This window comes from Protopterus annectens, chromosome 3.part1 (assembly GCF_019279795.1).
Source record: "Protopterus annectens isolate FY-2018-M chromosome 3.part1, PAN1.0, whole genome shotgun sequence".
Classification (NCBI taxonomy): Eukaryota; Metazoa; Chordata; order Ceratodontiformes; family Protopteridae; genus Protopterus; species Protopterus annectens.
This window is the reverse complement of record NC_056732.1, coordinates 1,005,586,801-1,005,612,879: the sequence shown is the minus strand read 5'-3', so window position 1 is coordinate 1,005,612,879 and position 26,079 is coordinate 1,005,586,801. Positions and strand designations below refer to the sequence as shown.

At 38.9% G+C, this 26,079-nt stretch overlaps 1 protein-coding gene across 2 annotated transcripts in view; it reads right to left on the bottom strand.

The window, feature by feature from the left end:
- ARFGEF1 (ADP ribosylation factor guanine nucleotide exchange factor 1) overlaps nucleotides 1–26,079 on the bottom strand; it is a 4,299,619-nt gene that overhangs the window by 3,875,439 nt on the left and 398,101 nt on the right. For both annotated transcript variants that reach the window (XM_044067163.1, XR_006364243.1), the window contains exon 5: nucleotides 25,181–25,360. In XM_044067163.1, the coding sequence (XP_043923098.1) occupies nucleotides 25,181–25,360 (180 nt within the window). The remainder of the gene's footprint in view (nucleotides 1–25,180; nucleotides 25,361–26,079) is intronic.

Sequence of the window (26,079 nt, the reverse complement as noted above, 5' to 3'; positions counted from 1 at the left end):
AATGAGAGGCACAAACCTGTCACTGGTTACTTGGAAGTAAATGCACTATTGGATAAAGGGACCGTAATGAAATTATCAGGGATACCAGGGCAGAAGTGGCATTGTTACAGTAAATGCATTGTTCCCAAGAACAAAGTTGTGAAAAGGTGATTCCATGAGGACTTCTGAGCAAGTGCGATAGATGAAAAAGAAAGTAGGGTCATTATATCAGCAAGGAAGGCAACACACACAAAAACAGTGAGTGACAGTTGATCAACAAGAAAAATTTGTTATGATAAGGGGTGACTGAGAAAATATAAGACACAGTTTAGAATGCTTTTACATAGAACTGATGAAATTAAACAGGCAATGCTTGAAATGGTAGACTTTTCATAATGGACAGAACTAATGACCAGAGATTGGAATTTAATGACAAGACATGACTGAGGGGTCAAGAATAATTAGTTTAATGAGAAAAAGCACATTTTTTCAAGAAAATAATGAAAACATATGGCATGATGGATGAAGTGAAACTTTTTCCCAATGGGAGGGTATCCACTTATAAGTCAGGTCAACATTTCACAATGGAGAGGCTCAACAGATGGTATACAACTGGCAAGCATGAAGGAATAGTTAAGAAAATTGCAACATACCCGATTCAAGGATTGGATCATGCACATGTCAAAACTAAATTAGAATGTGAAAATTTAGACAGACGGGAAAGACAAAGGAGGATGGATATAACATTGGCTAAAAGACAAGACAAAGAAGGACATTAATCAGAAAAAGTCACTTTCTATGAAGCAATTAAAAGATACAGGAGTGGAAGACATCAAAAAAAGAACTTGTATGGAAAATACAGGAGGTAGATATCAGTAATGGAAAGAGAGGAGAAGGTGGGAAAAGACAAAGTTAATTAAGACAAGAGGGAGCTTCAGGAAAGACAGAGTGAGAACTCTTTTAGGAAGAAGAAAGGTAATATGCAGATGGGGATTCTGTGAAACGACAAAAGAGTGAAAACATAAACTCAAGACAAGTAGTACTCTGGGATGCATATTACAAAAACTCCCCAAAATTTAAAAAAAAAAAAAAAAAAAAAAAAAAAAAGCATGCAGGAAGATTAAGGCAACAAAAGGTAGAAAGGGCGATTCTTCAATTAAGGCATCCAAAAATAGGGAGAATGGCCAAAGATGGAGAAGGAATAAGATAAACCATATGAAAATACTACACACACATGTACAACAAAAGGTCTATGAGGAATGGGCAAGTCAAAATAGGACATTTCTTAGAAGGACTGTGACTACCAAAATTTACACAAAAAGAGAATACTGAAACTAATGCACCTGATAACAATGACAGAGGCAGAGAAACAAATGCAACAGCTGGCCACAGGGAAACCACCTGTGAGGTGAGGGGAGGAGGTTGGGGACAGCTTCCCAATAGAGGTATGGAAGGAAATGAGGCAAAATATAGTACTCAATGTTCAAGGAAATAATGGAGAAGAAACAAGTACCAGCATCTTAGCAGAAGGCAATAATTTCTAAACTGCTGAAAGAAGCGAGGGATCCCACTATACGAGGTTCCTATTGGCCCATATCAATCTTGGAATATGATTATAAAATATTTACGGCAACTATCACAAATTGACAGAAACACTCCCAAGAGCAACTGTGGAAAACTTGTGTGGATTTTCAAAGGGAAGACAAACATCTGTCAACATAATAAAGACACAATATACAATGTAATGCAGGAAGGACAGTCAGGCAAATGGTACTGTAAAGACAGTATGCAAAAAGGCCTTTGACTATATGCACAGGAGGAACTTACGGGAAATAAAGAGAATGGGATTCAGTGAAAAATGCATTAGTTTACTAAAGGAAATATATAGAGGATCAACAGTACTAATGAAGGTAAATGTTATATTAATTCAAGAAACAGGGACAGAAAGATGAACATGCCAAGTCTGAACTTTGTTCTCATTACTATTTGCAATATATCTGGAATGACTACCATAAAGGATTAGACCGTCAGATATACAGGGACATAATTGCCAGGAAGATGAAGAAAAAAAATGTCCATGTTTGCCAGTGATGTAATACTATACATGGCAAATGCAGAAAAAGATATTAAGAAGGCACATGAAATACTAGGGAGATTCAAAATAATCTCAAGGTTATAAAAGAAACAGAAAACCAGAGGGATAAAAATTAAATATGCAGCAGCTTTCTGGTTAGTCCAGGAGTTCCCATATTTGTGGAAGCACTACAAAATCAAATACCTAGGAATCTGGTTAAAAAGGAGTCCTGGGAGCAAGTACAGGAGAAAATAAATGGAATGATAAGAATATGGAGGGTAATGGTAAGTGATCTAGATCAAAGCTGTGAAAACATTTACACTGCTCCAAATTTTATTTATATATTAGGAACATATAAAAGGTTACTAGGAGGAAAATTGAAGACAATAATTATGAGAAAATAATACAGAGAATGGAAGTTTGAACTGTGGCCAGTAGGGATGAGTGAAGGTCCATATGGGATAAACATAAAGAGAATAAAGAAACTACATGAAGGGAATAGCAAACTATATAAACGGAATAAGAAAACTGTATTTCTGGGAGAATATCCATGAAGAAGAAGAAAGAATTAGCTGAGAGAAACTAATAGAAGATTACCAAATAACAAGGGGAGATATACTAGAATATAAGGATTTACACAATATTTACGGCAAATATAAAAAAGAATTAGAAGAGAGAGACATTACGACTTCCAAGATGGCTGCATATTCATTAACAACTTAACTCTAGCTCTCCCAGTGTGAAAACAGAAACTTGGCAGAGAAGGCCAGTAGACTCTTGTGTTTATGGGTAAATTTCAGTAACTGGCTAGTAAGTTTATTGTCTGGATGCCAAGAAAAAAGAATTACAGAGCACATGGAAAAAAATCAGCTACAAAAGTGAGGAAGAAACACTGGGGAAAGTTCTGCAGCTGTTCAGCAAAAAGCAATGCAACCTCCAGACGTGACTTCCAGTAACCTACAAGAAGATAAGACAACTGCAGACAGACCTGGTGAAAATAAACAAAACACTGATGGAGTATATCAACACAAAAAACAAAAGGATGGAAAAATGGAGGAAGTTTTAATCAGATATTCAGATGATGTCATAAAGCTACAAAACTCAGAGGTTGAAATGAAGAAAAGGCTGGCTGAATGTGAGACTGCTCAGGAAGAGACTTTTCAAAAAATAACAGAATTAGAGGACAGAGGACATAGGGAAAACCTGAGATTTTCAGCTATACCAGAGAACCTGGAAGGAACAGACTGCATTAATTTTATGAAAGCACACATAAGCAACTGGACTGGTATTCTACAGCAGGAGTTATTAGCTGAAAGGGCACATCATGTATATGGTCCAAATCTGGCTATCAGAAAGCAACCCAGACCTTTAACAGTACATATGTGATTATGACAAAACTGTCAGAAGGACAAAATACTAAAAGTGGGAGACAGCAAAGTATTTGTGGAGAATGATTACTCATTGTACTCCAGGCAGAAGAGGAGTGAATTCATTCCACTATTCAGGGAATGTTGAGATGCAGGTGTGAGATTCAAACTGTAGTACCCAGAAGTACATGCTAAGGAGGAAATACAAAAGTTTGTTTACCAAAATGTGAGCTGTGAAACAGAAGGATATTTTGCTTTTTGTTCTTCTAGTAATAAAGATCACAGAGATACTGTACCCGTGAAACCCTTTCTATTATTTCAACAGAAAATGTTGGAGAGAAGGAAGGGAGCACGACAGATAACTTGAAAACGTGAGAGTACACTGGAAATGAAACACAGATAGGATATGGGAGATGGAGATGAACAGTAATAAAACCAGTACCTTAATGAGGGATTCCAGTGCAATAATTATATTTGTGAAACATGCCAGAACAAGAAAATATGGATATATTAGACTTTTTCAGAATTTGTTGGACTTGTGGGGGACTCTAAAGTATATGCCCTACTTCATGTCATTACTCCTCAGAAAAATATTCTGGGGAGGGAAAAAGGGGAGAAAGTTAACAGTAAGTAAAGAAAACATTTTTTTTCTTCATAGTACTAATTTTGCAATGTATGGTTTTCTTTGCATGATATAAAGTAAAGTTTTCTCAGTTAGTTTTAAATGTAATGAGGATTGTAAATAGGTGCTGCTTTTCTTTTTTTCCCCTTCTCTATTTCTTCATTTTCAGTGTTAAGAAATGTAGGCACTGCAATGTACAAACAAACTTGGTTAAAAGAGCACGACAAAAGAAAAAATAATGTAATAATGTGCTTTTTCTCATTCTTGCATGGGGTAATGACTGGATTAAGGACCTTAGACTGATTTATTAACAAGTTTTAAGACAAAGCAAATAAATTAAAAAGAATATCTTTTTTTCTAGCAAATGAATGTATGCTCAGTAGCATTTCTCTATTCTCATGTATCCATGGAGACAATCTGATAATGAGAAATTGGCTGTCTGATTCTCATGTCGCCATGGAGACAATCTGATAAAAGAGACAATGGTCATAATGTGATGGAGAGCGATTGGTTAAGGGAAAAAAAGAGAGAAACTGTATAGGAGATAATGCACTCAAAGCATTCAGGAGTTTTCTCAGCTGGGAGAGCTATAAAGATAAGACAAAACCAGTTAGTACTTAGTAAAAGCACAGGCTGCAAATCATGCATCTTAGCATGGGATAACATTTCTTTTAGGTTAACTCAAGCCTGTGAGTGTGGCTGTCAGTTTGTAACATTTGTTCATATTAGAAAGGTAAACCTTCCATATTTGAAGATCTACATAGTTTTGTATGCAAGTATTACATTAATAGGTTTTTAGGTTTTTTTGAGGGCTTTCAATAAAACAAAGAGTTTTGTAAGATGTGACATAGGCTCAAATGAATACGACAAGAAACAACTAAAAAAGTTCAACCTGCCAGTGCATGCATGTAATACAAGAGCTGGAACTATACATTTAACAAAAAAAGATGCTATAAGTAAAAGGTGGGAATAACAACTTTTAGTACAATGATGCTTTCTGTAATGTCATTAAACATCAATGATTTCAGAGGCAAATACAAAAAAAGAAAGAATAGTGAACTATATTAAAAATGAGGACTCCAAATATAGAGTGCAAATAGCTACAAAAGACACAACTGGACAGACCTGAACATGTGAATTTGATAAAGAAAGGTTTTCGGGATGGTTATTCAGCAGAATACATGGGACAAATGAAAAGAGGCATACTTACATTAATTTCAAGAGGAGCTCCAATAGTGATAGAAGAAGATAAAAAAAGATAATAATGGCAGATCTGTAGTGCTAAGGGGCTAATGGCAATGAGAAGTATTACACTGGCATAGGTTCATAGGTTGGTACTAGGCTATCAGCCCTAGGGCCTATACACAAGCCTAGCCATAACAATTGCCTGGCTATTTCTTCTCACATCATTTACTTCACCGGACCCCTGTCTAGCAGGGAGACTGACGTGATCCCCGGGGTGAATTTCCTTTCTCCCATCCAATCGTCAAGGTTCCTTTTAAAGAGGGCCAAAGAGGCACTCTGCTTGACATGTATTGGCAATCTATTCCAGAGTCTGGGGAGTCTCTGGGTCAGGAACCAATCCCTCCAGCATGTTTTGTTTATTGTGACGACAAGGTTTAGATCCCTGAAGCGTGTGGCTCTGAGGGATTGGGATTTCTTTAAGTGTAGCATGTCCAACAGCTCTGGGTTTGACATGGCCTTGTATGTTAAGCAGAGATCGCCTCTGAGTAGACGATATGCGACAGAGTATAGCTGGAGATTTTTATATGTATTTATATTCCACCTAAAACTACAATACTGGAGCTTAAAGGAAAACACCACCCTCTCTTTCAGTTTAAATCATTCATTAGGTTTCTTTTCTCCCTACAATATGGTTCCAGCAGTGTGTATGTACCAGAAACTTGCTTGTAGTTTTTAAAACTTTTATTTCCTTGCACTGGAGTCAAAGGAAGGGAAAGCCCACCTACTTTTTTAAAACTCAACTTCCCGCATACTTTGCAGAGAAATTCGTCTCCACCTGCATGACATATCACAGACACAGTTAAATCTCTAGTTTACCCTGTCAGGTACTGCTGTCAATCTTAGATGGGTAATTAATCCTGCTAATGTCAGGAACACAGCTGCTGATATAAAAAAAGACAGAAAGCTGTGGAATTGTTTTGACTGTTTTTATTGCAGAGGGGAGGAGAACTTAACACTCCCCTTTCATAGCAAACCAAAGCAATTAGATCAGTCAGGGGTTTAAAGGCAATTGTCAACTCTTCTGACAAACTTACATAAGCAGCAACACAGTATTGAAATTCTAAGCTTTAAATTTTATTTATAACAGTTTGCATTAAGAGTAGTAGCAAAGATTTCTGTAACACTTAGAGAAAAATCAATAAATAGTTTTTCTTGTAAAGTATAAATGCATTTACCATTTTCAAGCCCCCCCACACACACACACACACACAGGCCAGAACTGCAGAAAGAGAGTCACAGGTGCACTATTACTGTTCATAAAAATGTCTTTTACTCTTTGTGTGACATCCTTCCAGAGGGGGAATACATATCTGGTACATGCAGCTCCACTGTATTCCCACTGACTTTGAGTCAGTCCTTGCATTGTCAGAGAGCAACTATAATACACACCTGAATTTACTTTAACATACATTTACTATGTGCCCTTGCACAAGAACGCTAAGAAAAGGAACTCAGAAGGACTTAACTGTGTTTAAATGCATACACACACACACACACACACACACACACGCACACACGCACACACGCACACACGCACGCTTTTGTACACATGTACTTTATATACATACACATCTACAGAAGCACATACACCCACACACACACACACTATATATATATATATATATATATATATATATATATATATATATATATATATATATATAGTGTGTGTGTGTGTGAGTGTGTGTGAGTGAGTGTGTGTGTGCATGTGTGTGTGCAATATTTGTGCATGCAATGAATTATTTATAATAAACAACATAGTATAGTTAAGCATTATTAATGGATACATTCGAGCAAACGTTGCTCAATGATTTACTTGGTCAATGTCACACATTGGCTATGTGTTCCACATGCAATCCTGATCAATGTCTTTCCGTCAGTATTTTTTTTTATTTATATTGATAAGTGCATTTAATAATTGTTATTATCTTTGCCAGTGTAGCTTATGTTCTGGCTGAAAAGGGAGCTGGGACCAGTTCACTTTCCAGGTTACCAAAGTATAAATAAATATGAAATAGAAAAAAGGAGGGGGAACATGACAGAAATAATTGAGGAACTAGTAAAGCACATTTTAAGTTTGCATCATTCATGAGAGAGAAAAATCCTCCCATTGACGGCATTGGGAAGTAGCAGACTAAGTTTGGAGTCCTACTACTTGTCACTTGTAAATGCACAGCAAGGATTACTTACTGCAGTGAGAGTTTTCACACCTCAGCATGAGAGTATGGGGGAGGATTTATCAAATTTATTAGGACTACAAACGACTACTCTTGCAAAATGTTTTATCTGCTTTCTTTTGCTGCAAGTAGCTAACAGCTATTTATAGCATAGAACAAGCTCTGGCAGACAGCTAATGAGGCTCAGTCAGGTAAACAGAGAAGCAGCTCTTTTACAGAAGCTGTGTTTAGATGACAATGCTTCACAGTCCTGCCATTATATTTTAATGGCATAAGAAAACAGCACCACTTCCTTATGTCTGGTATGAGTCATATAGAGGACTTGAAGTGTATTCTGGGAAGAAGGAAGGAAAGCAAGAAAATACGAACACGTTACCAAGGCAAGCCCCGTCATCCGCCATTTTGAGAGAAACATTAAAATTGCAAACAAAGCACTTGGAGTGATTTGTGGCATTAAAATAGCTCAAAAACAAAGATACAGTGAAAAAATATGTTTTTTGAGTTATAAGGTGGAGCTTTCTTTTAACAAAATTCTGGGAGAAATACAGTTTTCAGCAAGGAATATTACTTATGAGTAAGGACTGGAATTTGATTTGCAGCAGTGAAGATGTGTATGGGGGGCCCAGAAGGGAAAGTACAACAAAGCAGGGTAGATTTTTAAAGAAATATATGAAAATATTTGGCAAGGAAGATGCATCCATCCATCATATCCAGCTTCATACAGGCCCATTTCAAGACTAAACCATGATTATGAAGTACTCATGTCTATAATGGCTAAAAGAATGGTAAAAATACTGCCAAAATTGATAGATATGGATCAATGTGGTTTTGTGGAAGGGAGGCAAACGTTTGACAACATTAACAGAACACTGATGATCCAGAGGGAAGCAGAATGTAAGAAAATACCATTGTTGTTGGTGGGTCTTGATACAGAGAAAGCATTTGACAGAGTAAGCTAGGACTTTATAAGCAGGGCAATGGAAGCATTTGCATTTCCTGAAAAAATATAAGGTTGATTAGGAGGATATAAAAGGGATCTGAGGTGAAAATTAAAGTGGGCAGGGTCCTCTCTAATAATTTCTGCTTCAGCAGAGGAACAAGGAAGGGGTGTCCTCTTTCCCCTTTGTTATTTGCATTACATTTAAAACCACAGGCAAAGAAAATAAGGGACTCAGAAATTCAAGGATATAATTGGTATGGTAGTCAAGAACAGTTGGCTGTATTTGCTGATGATATTATTTTATACTTGACAAAACCAGAAAAAGACATTCCAGTGTTGTGGAACATTTTGACAGAGTTTGAAATCTTTTTGGGATACAAAATTAATGAAGCTAAAACAAAGACAATAGTGGTAAATCATATACACACATGTGAAATGGTTCAGCAATATCCATATTTATGGAGACGTAATAAAATTAAGTATTTAGGGGTATGGAATAAAAATGATTCTGGTGTGGCAGCTAAGGATATGTGGGAAGAGAGACTAAACAAGAGATAATACAAAAACTTAGAAAATGGAAGATTTGTTATATGGATATGGATTGTATTGTAAGCTACAAGCAGTTAAAATTTTCTTAGTCCCATTAGTCTTATACACAGGTCAGCCATATTTTTATTAACCAGAGAAGTTGTGGATAGCAATTAATAAAGAGCTGAAGAAATGTATCTGGGAAGGGAAAATGGCAAGAGTCAAGTAAGACAAGCTCATTTTTCCAGTAGGACTGGGCAGATTGGGATTCCCTGATTTGAAGGGGGTATTTCAGAGCTACACAGTATAGCACAAGTAGAACACTATAATTTAAAGTGGAAAGGGATGATGATGAAATGGGGGAGGCTCAAGAAACAAGGACAGACTGGGATTTCATACAGAATACTATACCCATGAAGTAGCAGAATGTATCCTAAGAACTAAGCCAACACGGGAATGGAGAAAGGAGATTCTGCCGACTGGGATGACTGCAACTATGGATATAGACAATAGTCAAGAAGGGGCTGGCATTTATTGCAGAAAACTGGCAAAGGAAGCAAGGTATTGGGAGCAAATAACTAGAAAGGGAAAGATGATAAAATGGGAAGACATCAATAATTTATTTGGACTGCAGGTTAGAGACTGCCTTCCCTATCAAGGATTGATATCAGGGTATAAGCAAAGAGAAAGACATGGGGGGGTTCCTAAATGAAAGACCAGCACTGGTTGAATTTTACTAGACTCTAGAATAGAAGCTGCCACTAAAAAAGGAATAATTAGTGCACATATAAACTACTGCATGATAACTACAAAAATTAATCAGAGGAGGTTAGAAAGGATTGGGAAGAGAGACTGGATAAGCAATTCACAATGAAATAATGGGGAAGATATATGTATGTCTCCAAAATATGCAACAAAATCTAGAAGATTTAGGATTTTTGCTTGGAAATGTTTACATAGACATTTTTATACCCCAAGTAGACTCTAGACATTTTTTTACTCAGGTAGACAGCAAATGTTGGAAGGAAGAAAGAGGGAATTGGGAATGTATTTTCTGGGAGTGCTGTGAGTTGGCGGACTTTAAAGATTCCCTGCAGGATGCACTGTCAGAGATGCTGGGTGGGCAGATTGGTGTGACGAGAGAGATGATTCAAAATTGGAATTGCCTAGACATGGTAAGGCCTTGCTGTGTCTAATTATGGTGGCTGCCAAAAAAGCAATTACTAGAAAATGGAAATCAAAATCTAAACCAACTATACTAGAAGTAGTGAATATAGTAACACAGATAAAACAACTGGAACTGAGATCTTTAGAAAAGGGTAGAGCAAAGTACATAGGAAAAATGGGAATTGTGGGAACAATACATACAGGGGAGAAATTAGGTTTAAAAAGGCATGACTTAAATTAGCTATGTAATGTTTGACAGAAAATGACTGGATAGATTACAGGTGATGTATAATGTTTACATCTGGAGTGTGTCAGTATGGTTTGTGATGTAAAATGCTTGCAACTAGGATTGTATCGGTGTGGTTTGTTTTTATTTATATAAATGCATGATTGCCTATGTTGTAAGTGATGATTTAATAAAGATGTTTCTTGTTTAAAAAAGAAAAAGGGCAGGAATTAAATAATTTATGTAATGCTGTTTAAGTTATATGATATATAGCAATATATGTGAAGTATAATGTTTGTAAATGCGAGCTTCTTAATGCAGTTTAATTACTTGTATATAAATGTAAATTTGCCTGTCACAAGTGATAATTCAATAAAGGTATTTAAAAAAAAAAGAAAGAAAAGAGAGACATTAAAAACATGATCTCCTTAAAAACTGGAAAGAAGCTCGTGCAGAGACAGCAACAGACAAAAGACTGGTAATGTCTTATCTATACAGCTCTAATTCAGGACAGACAGGTAGACAACTGGAGAAAACTACATGATTGGGAAACTTTCAGAGTCAAGGACATAACAGAAGAAAACTGGAAATAAATCTGTTGGCACCAACGATAGCAACAAAATCTTGAAAGTGTAGAATTTTTAGGTGGAAATGCCTACACAAGTATTTCTATAGTCCAGCTGAAGTACACAGAATATTTTCTGATGTGAGGGAAAGTTGCTGGTGATGTGAAAGAAATGAAAAGGAGAACTGAAAATATATTATCTGGGAATCTGAAAAACTGGACAGCTTTAAGAGAGATCTGAAAGAAACATTACAGGTGGTGCTGGGACAAGAGCAGGAACTGGAAACAACCTGTCCAAGTTAGACTTGGATTAACGGGATAAAGCAGGGTAACTTCATTAAAGCCTTAGCAACACTGATACTAATACTAGCAAACAAAAGGGAATCACTAGGAAGTGGGGAATGGCATAGGCACCTTCAATGGGAGAAGTCCTAAAACTGCTGCAAGACACTGAACAGACAGACGTATTCTAAAATACAACCCAAACAAACCACATACAAGAAAATGTAATTATTGGGAAAATGTTAAAGAGAGGAGAGAAGTAAGAATGAGTCTCACAATATCAGAACGGACAATCTAAGAGTATTGCTGAAAAGGTGAATGTAAATTCTGGCTCTGGATTAGCTCTCCATTACAGTAACAAAGAAATTAAAAGGATTAATCCAGAGAACAAAAAAGGTAGAAAAACGCCCACCAACAGAATATAATGGTTAAATTGTATGAATGCATTATGGCAAGTGTGTGTAATCTGAAGAATAAAGCAGATTTAAAACATTAATTTATAGTAGTTTGGTGGCTTTTACTGCTTTTAATGGTTCTCAATTCAGGGTTTTGTTTTGAGCTGCTTGCATTACCACTGCCATCTTGGAATAAATACAGAGTATAGTACTTAAACAAGTGGTATGTGTAATGTACTAAGTCATGATGAAAGTGGAGAGGGAAGATGTGAAACTGCTGTTGCAAGTGGGAAAATAAAAAAGGAAAATAACACCACAAAAAAGTCAAGAAAGGAAAAGGATAAACTTAACTGATTAATGTTAACAACATCAGAACTGATGAAAAAATGACCATGTGTTCAGAATGGTGCAAAAAGCAAGTATATGATGAGATATGTTTTACTGGACATCAGATTTCTAAATAAGTAGACTACTGATGGAAAAAATTGGCAAAGAAGTTTTATGGCGTTTGGTAGGGAGACATGTTCAGGTACTGCCATATGGATTAATAAAAAAAACAAATACTAATTATTACTGTAGCATTATGAAGAAGATGCAAGATAACTGATGTAAGATAAAAAAAATTACAGATTGATTATTTATTCTTATACTGATACAAAGGAATGAGCTTTACTACATGAAGAAATAAAAATACATACCTGTCAATATGAAAATAATATGGGATTTTAATTGTAAATTAAGGAGGAAATGGTAAAACAGGGCCAGAATTGAAAGTGTATCTATAGATATGCTGTTGGAAATTAAAATAAAGCAAAAAAGATAATTTAGTTACAAAAGGGAGCACTTAAGAACCAAGCTAGATTATGTATTAAATATAAAAAATGAACAAGCATAGGAATTTGTCTAGTTCCCACCTCACCATCACGAGTGTTAAGGAAAAAACAACAGAGAAAGTAGTGATGGAGGCAGAAGGTGGGCATTAGCAAGTTTACTTCTCTCATCACTGTGTTACATGGGTTAAAGCAGGAGATGCAGAACGCTATATTAAGGAAGATAAGGAGTGAATAAATAGATGGGAACCAACTATAAAGATTTTTTAAAGATTATATGGAATAGTTATGGAATGATTATATTTCTATTAGGCCTTTCTGCAAATCTTGTAAAAAATGGTGGATAAAATATAAAACAAAGACAAATATATAAAAACTTAAAAAGAAAATGAAAAAGGAAGAATGTAATTAAAAAAATGTAAAAAAAAAGAGTATGAAGAGGCCTTGAGAAGTAGAGAAAGGAAGATTGCTAGTAAATAGAATCTATATAACAATATGGAGAGACGTGAATGTTGCAGAAGCAAAAGTAAGAAAGAAGTAAGAGGTTTTGCCTTTTCTAGATAAAACAATCAAATGTAAGGAAGGAAAAGCAATGCTTGTGATGGGTAATAATGAGAAAATGTTTTATAATCAGAAGGACAAAAACTATTGTAGAAATATATTCAAAAGTTAGAAAACAAAAAGGAAATAAATGTTCAGTCTAAGTTGATGCTAAAAATTTTTTTGTAAGGAATCATTAGATAGTATAGTCAAAGTAATGATCAGGAAAGAGACTCTGAATTGGTTTCAAGAGGAATAGCAGACTGCAGTGCACAAGGTGAAGTTGGGTTAGGTTATGACTATTACAAGAAAATGGGTAAAGATAAGAATGATGTAGACATTAATTTTATGAATAACCACAAGAAAGTGTAAAAAATAAGTTGCTGTGTCAAGGTACTATTAAGTATATTCAAAAAATGAAAAAGAAAGTATTAGGAATTTGACTTCTTTGATATTAAGTAATACAGATTATACATTTTATGAAAGGTTATACAAAACATTTAAGACTATGAAAATGCATCAAAAACTAGTCTCCCTGTACAGAATCAAATCTTACACTTTCAGACAGTCCTAGAAAGCTTACTGTTTCTACCCTCCTACTGCCTACATTTCTGCATTTTGTCAATATTTACAAGCTACACAGCCACACAAGCTGGAACAGTGCTTTAATAAAAGCACTAAATACAATTTGAATCTCCATCACAGAACTCATCACTGTCTGGCTGTCAGGGAGCTGCACTTGCTTGAATTGCTACACTATCTTACATACTCCCAACTTCATAGGTTCATAGGTAAGTATCAGGCTATCTGCCCGAGGGCATTTATAAGCCTAGCCAGAGTGTGTCAGCTTTCGCCACCCCATTGATTAATTAACTGAGCCTCTGTCAAGAAGAGCCAATGAAGTGATCCCAGGGGTGTATTTTCTGTTACCCATCCACTCGTCAAGGTTTCTCTTGAAAAGTGTTAGTGAGGGGCTCTGCCTAATGAAGTTAGGAATTTTGTTCCAAAGCATGGGTAGTCTCTGTGACAGGAATCTATCCTTCCAGCATGTTCTATTTATTGTTGTGGTGAGGTTTAGCTCACTAGAGCGAGTGGCTCACAGTGACTTGGATTTCTTTAGGTGGAGCATGTCCATCAATTCTGAGTTGGACATGGCTTTGTAAGTCAGGTAGAGATCAGCGATATGTCAATTTGTACAGCTGGAGTTTTTCCAGTCAGGCTGCATAGGACATATGTTTGAGGCCAGTAATCCTCTTGGTGAGGTACTTTTGTGGTCGTTCCAGCTGTTGGAAGTGTCGTGTGAGGTACATCCCAAATGGGGCATTGTACTCTATGATGGGTCTGATGAGTGATGAGTAGAGGGGCACTATAACCTCTTTATTTCTAGATGCGAACCCTTTAGTAATTAGATGGGCTACATAGAAGGATTTCCTAACTACTTTGGCAATATGATTGTCAAAGGAGAGATTACTATCTATCTGGGTCCCCAGATCTCTTATTACCTCTTCTGTATTAAGGGGGCTGCCACCTATGTGGTAATTCATGGGTATTTTGTTTTTCCCAAATGGGATGACTATGCATTTTTTGGCATTTAGCTTGAGACCATGACTTTGACACCAGGTGTCCGTCTCAGTAAGGCCCTTTTGGAGAATGTCCGTGTCAGCCGGAGAGTTAATTATGGCTCCCAGTTTACAGTCATTGGCAAACTTGGTTAGCCATAGTCCTCCTGTATTTGCCTGTACTTCTGAGAAGTATATGCCGAACAGTAGGGGTCCCAGGACTGAGCTTTGTGGAACACCACTTGTGACTGGTTTAGAGTCAGACCTGGAGCTCACTATTCTTACTGTGTGAGTTCTGTCTGCAAGCCAGATGGCAACCCATCTCGTGACTTAGGGGTTTATGTTCAGGCTGGTGAGTTTTTCTATAATTCCCGAGAGGGGAATGGTGTCAAAAGCCTTGGCGAGGTCAAGGTAGGCTGTGTGAACTACCTTCCCCTCATCTATGGCCTTGGTGACTGTCTCGAAGAAGTCAACCAGGTTTAGTAGGCATGATCTGCCCTTAACAAAGCCAAACTGAGTCGGGTCAAGTGTTTGGAGGTTCCCAATGTATTTGTTAATGAGTTCCATGATGATGCACTCCATAGCCTTGCAGACCAGGCCAGTCAGGCTTATGGGGCAATAGTTACCAGGGTAGTTGTGGCCCCTCCTTTGTGGAGCAGAATAACTGTTGCTGTGTTCCATTCTATGGGCACGTAGCCTGTGGAGAGGCTGAGGATGAACAGTGTGTTTAGGCGGGGGAGTTAGTTTGTTCTGTAGTTCGTGCAAGACGCAGCCTGGGACACCATCTGGCCCCATTGACGCTGTGCTTTTGGTTTTGAAAGGGCTGTTTTCACCTGTGTGTCTGTGATTTCTGGGACACTACCCTTTTCCGGTATTGTTGTGGGCCCTTTCTGGGGTGAAGTTTGCACTGAATCTATCTGCCAGGATGTTGGCAATATCACTGGGTCCAGTATATTTTGTGCTATGTTGCACTAGCTCACAGCATATCTGCGAGTTGCCACTTAGATTCTTGACATAGCTAAAGAAGGCTTTGTGGTTATCTTTCGAATCCTTGGCTATTTTTCTTCCAAAGTTAGATTTGGAGGATTTTATGAGGGACCTTAATTTCTTACTGATACTGATCAGGGATGTCTTTCCTTCTTGGGATTTGCTTTTTTTCTGCACTAGTTTCCTCTTTCTATTGTATAGCCTGTTTATGGCAGGGTCCACCAAACTGTTTTCCTTCTCTTAGGGGAGTGAGTCTTGGTTTTGCTAGGGATGGCGCAATCCATGCATCATTGTAGGTGCTCAAAGAGTGCATTTGTAAAGGTTCCTGCATCTTGGACACTGTTATCCTTTTGCGTGGAAGCTGTGAAAAGTACAGTTGTGTACACTTACCATGAATGTAAATGTTCGAGTGTATTCACTGTTGCAGTCATTACATTTGGGTAATCTGCTAGCAGATTGCCCTCAGTTGGCCTGATTAACAAAGTCTTGGGTCCTGCGTCGGTTGCTGTCCCTTCGTCCATGACTTCAGGTTGTCAGGGGTATAAAACATGCAGCCGACGCCATTACATCAGTTTTTCTTGCCCCAGATGTCAGGTGCCCCCCAAATGGGGAGCAAAAAATTTGTGTACATATATATATATATGTGTGTAAATAAATTAAAACACAAAAAATATACCTCCAAACAAAAGCAAATACACCAAAAAGGCTTTTAAGCATAGCAAAAGAAAGAAGAGGTATAGTAAGAGAAAAACAGGGGGCTGGAGTGTGAGTAACCAGGACTGCAACAGTGAATGCACTCGAACATCTACATTTATGGTAAGTGTACACAACTGTACTATGTTCTTCGTGCTTCACTGTTGCAAGCATTACATTTGGGTAGAATCCCAAAGCTATGGTAGGGAGGATGGATTTATACAGCATTAGGAGCAGCTATAAAGCCCTGCAGGACAGCAGTGGCAAAGCCTGCTCTGGATTTAGAGAAGAGAGGTAAATGGTAATGTTTGGTGAACGTATGAACTAAGCTCCAGGTAGCAGCTTCTAGAATATCTCTGGTAGGAACTCCTCTGAGAAAGGCTGCAGAAGTAGATGCAGCCCTGGTGGAATGAGATCTGATCCCCTTGGGTTTACCATGGTGCATGTAGCAGAAACGAATACAATGGCTTATCCATTTTGAAATAGTCTGCTTTGAAATAGCCTTTCCCTCTGCCCCTGCAGCAAATGCCACCAGTAATTGTTCACATTTTCTTACAGATTTTTTCCTGTTTAAGTAGAATCTCAGTTGTCTATGTACATCCAATGAATGCAGAATCCGCTCACCCTTGTTCTGTGGATTTGGGAAGAAAGTTGGCAGATGAATGGTCTGATTAAGGGCCACACTAGATACCACTTTAGGCATAAAGGATGGATTGGTCCTGACAGCCACCCTGTCCAGGTAAAAAATAATAAAAGGCTCCACTGACATGAAAGCCTGTAGTTCTGAAATCCTTCTAGCTGAAGTGACTGCTAAAAGAAAAGCGGTTTTTCAAGAGAGAAATTTTAGGTCTGCAGTAGCAGCTGGCTCAAAAGGAGGAAGAGTGAGTTTTTCCAAAACAAAATTGAGGTCCCATGCAGGAGTTGGTGCTCTCCTGGGAGGTCTTAAATATTTGGCCCCTCTGAGGTTCTACTTTAGCAGAGGATGGGAAAAGAGGGGAGGCTCTGTGTTGTAATGAGCTGAAATGGCAAAGGCATGGATTTTTATGGAAGAAAAAGAAAGGCCCTTGTGAAGCATCTCAGTTAAGTATTGCAGAATCTGAGGAATATTGGGCATTGCTGTGCTTATTTCTTGTGCTTGGTTCCAGGCACAGAATCTTTTCCATTTGTCAGCATAAGACTTTCTAATACTAGGCCTTCTAGCCTCCAAAATGACATCCATTACAGGTTTGCTGAGATATGTAACTGGTAAAATTAGTTGATTAGCCATGCTGCAAGATTCAGAGTTTGGAGCTGAGTGTGCAGAATTTGATAGTTCTACTTAGACAGTAGAGAAGGTGTCTGAGGCAGGTACCACGGAGGAAGGTGCGACATATAGCAGGTGCCAATGTTGGCGAGGCCAGTCTGGATCAATCAGAATCATTTTTGTTTTTTCCTGTCTGACTTTTAGTAAGACCTTGGAGAGCAGAGGCAGAGGGGGGAAAGGCATAGACTGATAGGTTTTTCCAGCTGAAGGATAGAGCTTCCACTTTCCAAGCTTTTTTGTGATGAATTCTTGTGCAGAATTTGCCCAACTGATAGTTTTGGGGTAAGGCAAAAAGATCTATGTCTGGGCTCCCCCATTTGCGTGTCAACATGCTGAAGATTTGTGGATCCAGTTTCCATTCGTGTGGGTCCATAAGATTTCTGCTTTTTTCATCTGCCAGAGTATTTTGCTTTCCTGGCAGGAATTGGGCTTGTAGATATATTTGATAAGTCAAGGCCGTGTTCCACAATGCCATGGCTAGTCTGCAAAGGGGGTAGGAATGGGTACCCCCCTGCTTGTTTATGTACCACATGACTGTGGTGTTGTCTGTCTTTATCAGTAGCATAATCTGATGCATCTGTAGTTAGGGTTGGGCAGCAGGGGGTGGAATGAATGACAGTCCCTTGTTTTGGTGGCAGGCCTCTGCCCACCATAGAAACTCTAGCTGCAGGCAAGGAATGATAAGAATCATTGTTTCCAGGCTGTGACAATGTTGACTCCATAAGCTTTTTAGGTACCATTGAAGTTTCCTCATATGCAGTCTTGCATATGGCATTATTAGAATGCAGGAGGCCATGAACCCCAAGACCTGCAGAATTTGTCTTACAGATAGCTGGGTTTTTGTGGCCACCTGTTTGAAGTAAGTCATCAATTGAATTTGTTTTTCTGGTGTAAGGTAAGTCATCTGGGCTGTTGTATTTAAGCTTGCACCCAGGAATGTAATTATTTGAGAGGGTACCAGTTGTGATTTCTTTTCATTTATGGTGTACCCTAGACAAGTTAGAAGTCTTTTTACAAACGCCAGATGTTTTAGAAGAGTGTCCTTGTTTTCTGCCTGAATTAGACAATCGTCCAGGTATGGATACATTTGAATATTTCTTTGCCTGCAAAATGCAATTACTGGTGCCAGGCATTTTGTGAAGACCCTGGGTGCAAGTAGATAAGCCAAAGGGCAGTGCAGAGAACTGGTAATGCAAATAGCCTGCTTTGAAGCGGAGGTATCTTCTGCAAGATTCCCTGATTGGGATATGCAGGTAAGCTTCTTTTAAGTCTAGAGTTACCAACCAGGCATCCTTGCCTAGCATAGGCAGTAACTGTTGTAGAGTCAGCATCTTGAATTTTGGAATGTCCAGAAATGTATTTAGAATGGATAAGTCCAGAATTGGACGCCATGATTTGTCTTTTCTGGGTACCAGGAAAAGTCTTGAATAAAAACCTTGTCCCTTTTCCTTTTCTGGTACTGGATGAATAGCCCCCCATATTCATGAGAGACATAACTTGTTTCTGGACCTCTGCCCACTGATTTGGAGGCAGATCTGGCCATCCGTTTGGGATTGGCAACGTGTGGAAATGAAATCTGTATCCCTGGGATACTACATTTAAAACCCACTCGTCCTGGGTAATCAGTTGCCAGTTTCGTGCATGAAGTGCCAGTTTTCCCCCCAAAGGGGCGGCCAAAAGATAAGTGCTTGGTGATTGCAGTGGAAAGTCATTGAGACTGTTTACCATAGGAAGGTGCCTTGTTACTTCCAGATTTGGAGGTGGAGGCACCCCATTGCTTTGTTCTGTAAGTTCCTTGTGACTGAAACCTGGAGCCTTTGAAATCTCTGGGTTTGACCTGAGTGGCTCTGGTGGGTATTGGAAAAGACCAGTTCTTAGTAGGCCAATGCCTACTGAACCTGGGAGGCTGCACTTGTAGGAAATCCTTTACAGTTTGCATAGATTTAGCTTGATCTTCCATCTTTTTCAAAACTTCTTCTGCCTTATTACCAAATAAACTGTCCTGTTGTAAGGAGCATCTAACAATTTTGCCTTAACATGGTCAGGCAGATTTTGCTCCTTGAGCCAAGCATGCCTTCTTATCACAGATCCAGTTACAGCAGCCCTGCAAGACGCCTCCAAAGAATCAAAACCACATTGCAAAGTATGTTTTCCAAGTTGTTCAGCTGAATGCAATAACTCCTGCAACTCTTTATTTTCCACACAGTCAGAAATCAACATAATTTTCTGTTTAAGTAAGCCCATGACATGCTGTTGATATTTAAGCATATGAAATTGACAGTTTAAAGCCCTGATTGCCAAGGTTGCAGATGTGTAAACCTTCTTACCCCATCTATCCAGCACCTTGGAATCTCTATCAGAAGGGGTAGGATTTTTAGCAGTAGAAGCCTTAACGCCCTTGGGAACCTGAGAAATGGTTTCAGGGTCAGCAGTAGGGTTTTTAAAAAGGAATTTGTGGGAGTCAGGAACCCTATAATATCTGTCTGGCTTACTAGGAGCCAGAGGCAGGGAATCAGAAGTCATACTGGATTCTGAGAAAACATCATCAACAATATCTAGAACAGGAGGTATAGCCAAAGGCCGATGCTGAGGAAGAAGAAGGAAATCCCCAAGTCTCTGTTTAGATTCTGAGAAATCCTGACTCTCCCAGTGAAAGTGTTCCCTTAAGGTATGCAAAGTTTCTCCAAAAGAAAAATCCTCAGGAGGAGAAGCAGAAGGGATGGAATCTTCTGCATCGAAGTCCTCATAAGTGGGAATAGAAAATTCCTGATTAGAAGAGGAATCAGAAGAAATAGAAACCTGATCTGAAGACTCGTAGTCAGTGCCTTGCCTAGGCCTCTTAGCAGGAGGGGAATGGGTACCCCTGATCAAGGTAATTAAATCCTCAGCCATTCTGATCATTTGTTTTTTTAGGCATTGGCCCAAGCATCGTTTTTTTAGACATAGAAGTAGATTTTGGCCTTAGCTTGGAAGATGGCGTCGGTTTAATATACAAATCGTTAGGCCTGAAATCACCCTCAGAAGCCGGTGCCTGCTCAGCGGCTCCAGGACCCATCTCAGGTAGAGACATCCGCGGGTTCAATACTTAAAGTATCTTGTGGCATACCGGACTCCAAATGGGTCTCAGTAGAGGCCTGCGAATCAAAAGTAGCGGGTATCAGGGGCTGTGAAAGCACCTCACTGAGTACCGGTGACTGGCTTAGGAGAAGCTTCGCCATCGGTTTTGGACCTCAAGGTCTGTCTCTGTCTTTTTCTTTGTGTTTTTTAGGTATTCGGGTAGTCTGGATAGTTAAATCTGGAGCCAAAATATTTAGAAGCAAAAATATACAGACGTTTAATAGTGCATTGATTAAATTTAGCACAAAACCGACAGCAAGGCACGTTGTGGTCAGGGCCTAGACAAGGAATACAGTACAAATGAAAATCCTTAAGGTATTTGCTTCCCACAAGTAATACAATTATTAACTTTTACTGACATCGGTATGGAGCAAGAAAAAGTTTCCCCAATGGGGTACTTAGCTTTTAGTAGAAGACTTTCAGTTCTGAAACTCGAAATCGAAAATTTCAGGAGTCGGCCGACTGGCACTTGCGAACTGCTTCTGCTTCAGGCACCGCGTGGCAAGAAAGACTAATGTAATGGCGTTGACTGCATGTTTTATACCCCTGACGACCTGGCGTCATGGAAGAGGGGACAGCAACCGACACAGGACCCAAGACTTTGTTAATCAGGCTGACTGAGGGCAACCTGCCAGCAGATTACCCAGATGTAATGACTGCAACAGTGAAACATGAATAACATCTTACCACCTCTGTCTTAAGTAAGGTGATGTTTGCTACAGAAAAGTTTTTCACTATGGTTTCCTTGGTTGGAGGTAGCGGTGTGGTGTGGACATCCAGAGTGATTAGTTTATGGTCTGATCTAACCAGTGACGGGTTGACCTCTGGTATGGAACACCTGTCGCCCATGTTGGTGATGACCAGGTCCAATATGTTTTCACCTCTGGTAGGGGAGTTTACCAGCTTATCCAGGGCATTTGAGTTGATAAATTCCAGGAAGCGCTGGACCTGGGAGTTTGTACTTGACTAGTTTTCCCAGTTAACGGTAGGGTAATTGAAATCGCCCAATATCAGGGTGTTCGGTAGGACCTTCATGTTTTCTAGTGTCTCCAGAAAGGCGAAGTAGTGGTCCTGGGTCATGGACGGTGATCGTAGCAGGCCACAATTTGCATTGCAGATTTGCCTGATGTTAGTTGCGCATGGATGATCTCGAAGGTATCATGCTGCACCACTAACCTGGAGGTGTAGGTATCCTTAATGAATATGGATACATCCCCTCCTTTTGTGTTTCAGTCAATGCTCTGTGGCCGAAATGTGTGGTATGAGTTGTAGCCCAGTAGTGCTGGGGTGCTCTGTGGAGCCTTGAACCAGGTTTCTGTTACTGCACAGATATCGACATTCGACGTTCTCCATACTGAGGAGTGCTTTGAGCCCGTGCATTTTGAGAATTAAACTCCTGGTGTTGAGTAGCATAACCCTCATTTTTTTATTTGTGCTGTTTACGGAGGTGGGTTTGACTTTTGAGCCTTGCCTACAAAAGGCACTATGGGGGGCAGCAAGAGCCTTGGCCAGTATTCGAAAACCTAGGGGTGACAGGTGCAAGCCATCTCTTGCGAAGCAACGAGGCTTGTCGAGCATGTTGACTCAGGCTGACAAACACTGTTACCCCTTTGAATGACACCAGAAGCTTAGCCAATTGTTGAAATTGATCATTTTTTTCTTAATACTGCAGTATCATTCTTGGTGAGGGCAGGATGCTACTCAGGGTCAGGGTCAAACCCACCTGGGCTACATGATCAGAGAGCTCTTCCGTGTCTCTTTTCATGTAGTCCAGGGAGGTACATCTCAAGTCATTCACACCAACATGAACAATGACAGAGTCATATTTGTACTTGTTCTGGAGTGACCTGAGTGCTTGTGTTATGTGGCGGATTCTGTCTCCCGACAGGCAGCTAACAGTAATCTTCTCTTTATCCAGCCTAGTGAGTGGGACGTCAGTGTGCCTTGACTGTAGAGTCACCTATTACTAGTGTGTTAGGTATGTTATTTCGCCTTAAGGGCTGTGATTGTGCGGCACACTGATTTTGTGTTTTATGTATTGTCTGGTTTGTGACGGGAGGTGCAGGTTTTTTGGGTGTCTGCTTTGGAGGTCTCTGATGCTTTTGAAGGTTTTTATTTAGAGCCTCCGAGTATGATTTTGTGTATTTATGTGTATTTTTTGCTAGTGCTGGTTTAGTATGTCTATGTGAGGCTAGAGGTGTGGTGCAAGCGTTAACCTTCTCCTCATGACTGCCTGTTCCAGTCTTGGGTGGAGAGAGCTTAGCCTCCAATTTAGCTATATAACTGCATCTCTCGCATATGTTAATGTTTTGTGGCAGGAGGAGAGGGTTGTCTGTGTACATGAGGCAGTTGTAACATTGCGTCAGGATACCCAGGTTCACCAGCTGGACTGGAGAGTATACCCAAAATTGCCCTTTGGTCATGCCTGAATAGTCACATAATCAATAGTTTACAGCAGTCATAATCTCATAAGCAAATTTCAAAAATGTTCTCCCCTTACCAATATAATCTAGCCCTATATACCACAAAGAACACTACGTTCCACAGATTAACTTGTATTACAAATTTCTAAACCAAACAATTCTCTCTCTACTCCCAATATACCTCCAGAATCTGGAATAGTATTCCACCCCCTACACAAAAGTGCTTTCTCAAAACTTTCAAACTTCAACTGATGTTTCACTTAACACATAGCTCTGCAAATGTTCTGCTCCAACTTAATGTTTTTCCCTTCAAGATAAACTCCAACTTACAGAATCACCAAATTTTCACATACTAAAGTTAAACTCTTTCCTCCATGCCTATTGTACTTTGCCTTTCTGATCACTTTTACTACTCTCTTTGTCCATCATCTGTTAACTCCTTTTCTTTCTCCTAACCTTTTTAGCCTCTTCTGCTATTTTCCTTTCTCACCAATCCTCTGTTTTTCTTTCCATCTGCTGCACATAGTCTAACCTTTCCTCAGTTACTTTATCAAATAGTGTTTCCTCCTAGTTTTACCACTGCCCTTTCCCTGCACTCACATCTCGGTAACTGTCTATTACTACCTATATCTAGTTCTTATTGCTCGTAAACTCATTTTATTCCATTGCAACTCCTATATTACTTCTAAACTTATAGTATCACCTATTCCCCTTTTGCAAATGTTGTATCAAACATTGTAAATATTTTATATAAAACCTGTCATTGCAACTTTTCATACCAACTACTGTAAAATCTGTTAATTACTAATTTTGCAATTGCGTGTACTTCATGTTTGTTATCAGTCCTTTTCTGGCCTCTGCTGAAAAGGAGGCATGTGCTCAGTCAGATTTTTGTGGTAAACAGAATCAATCAATTGATAAATAAACGCTTTGGAAGGATGATAACAATAGCCAATGTGTAGCGTTCTTTTAGGCTTACATATTTCAAAAAAAGTACACAAAGTTTGGGTGTTTTGTTTTTTAGTTTGGACTTTAATTTACACCATCATCAGAAAACTGGATTTGTGTTTAAGTTGCACCTGTCAAAGCTCTCTGATATGCCATTTCTCTTTCAGTACGAGCACAGTGTGACAGCAATAGTGTTGCCTACTGCTGGAGGCAGGAGAGGCTTCTAGCCAGCTATAGTTAGTTTCTCTCACAAGTACTGAACAGTCTTTTAAACATATTCAGTTCAATGTCTGTATAGATTCACTTATGGCTAACATCCTACTGAGTCTCCTTACTGCAGGTCCACATTCCAAGTTTACTTAGCAGGAACCTTCAATGCATCCTACCCCTGTTGAGACTGTGGCTGATGTGCTTGAGGTCAATGAAGCTGGGAGTGTATCCACTTCCACAGTTGTGAACCTATTTATTTATGTATCCTGAGGCACAGATTGCTGCACTGGAGTGCCATGTCTTCATTTGGGTATTTATCATCTCCCTACATTTATTTAAAATTTTGGTAATATCTAAACATGAATCAAATCCATGTAGATTTTTCAAATTAATAATGACCACAGCTTTACAGTTTCCTTAATAGCTACTCATTAAAAGAAAAAAAGATAGTTATAAATGTGACTTCAGCAGGATTCAGACAATCTGTCATGGGTAATTATAATATTAAAAAGAGAAACAGACTGCTCAAGTCCCATGTAGAACATTATTTTAACTATATTCCAAACTTGGTTTTCTCATCAAAACAAATATTTTCAGTGTAGTGACTGAGGCACAACTGGCTTAAGAGAATCTGTTACTGGCATACTGCCCAACAGCTATCATTATCCTGCAACTTTAAAGAGTAACAGTTACCATGCATAGAAAAAAAAGGATGAATAATGAGACAGAAAAACAAAAGAAAGTAAAAATGCAAATATAATTCATCTACCTATTTTTAATGCTGCTTATTCAGACAGCAAAATGTAATAGCAACACCAGACCATTCTCACAGCCTTCAGACAGTTGCAGGCCTTTCCTTCTGGTTCACAAAAACAGTCAGACCTTGTGATGAATATGTTGAAGCAAATTTAGGATTAAAGAAAATTACATTTCTTCTTTTAATTACAGTGGTAAACTAGTACCAAGACACAAGATTTTTTATATAAAATGAGAAACTACTTACAGCTTGATTTTCCATTCGTGCAAAAATAACATTCAGCATCTGTGTGAGAGTAGCTTTAGCAGTGGTTTGGTTTATGAGATTTTTGCTTGCCAAATAAATATTATAACATGTTCGTACTGCCTGCAACACAGTTCCCTCATGTATCTCTATTTGCTGGGATGTTACTGCAGTGAGAAGTGCCTGGAACAAAAAACAAAATATACAACATGGTAAATATGCATAGTACATAGAAAATAAATCAGTTAGAGAACACGGAGCTATGTAATATGCAAACTGCCTCACATAACAATGTAAAGTTGAAGAAAAAGAAAATAATACTTCTTACAAAATGTAAAGCTGCTAGTGAGACACACCTGGCACTCTAAAGATCTGTAAGTACGTGGCCTATATCAGAATCCATTGTCACTTGCCACCTATGTAATATTAAGCCATGGGTTATGATATCGTTTGTCAAGCCCAACTCAACTTATGAAACATTTCTCTGAATTTTACTGTCAAAACATTAACTTAATGAATCAAGGTGACATGAAGGGAAAATACCCCACAGAACCCTAACGCAGAGGGCTTCAACCCTGCACACCCTTAATATAACATTTTTTGAGGCCACATGAGGCCACACAACTTCAGTGGAAGTTTGTTCATTTCAGCAAAAAGATATGTTAATCAATTAGGGCTCTTACAAATATCTGGCTAAGTGGTGCAGAAGGATGCAGCCCTGAATGTGGGCCAGGTGACTTGGATTCAATTAGCAGCCCTGACACTGGAGCAGCTAGGCAGGTAGAGGAAAGAGTCAAAGGGTACGGTCCACTGGCCTCTCTCCAGGGGGTGCTCCCACTTGGAAGCACATTACAATGTTAAGATTTCCTTGTTGGAGACTTGGGAAACCATCTTCCATGCTT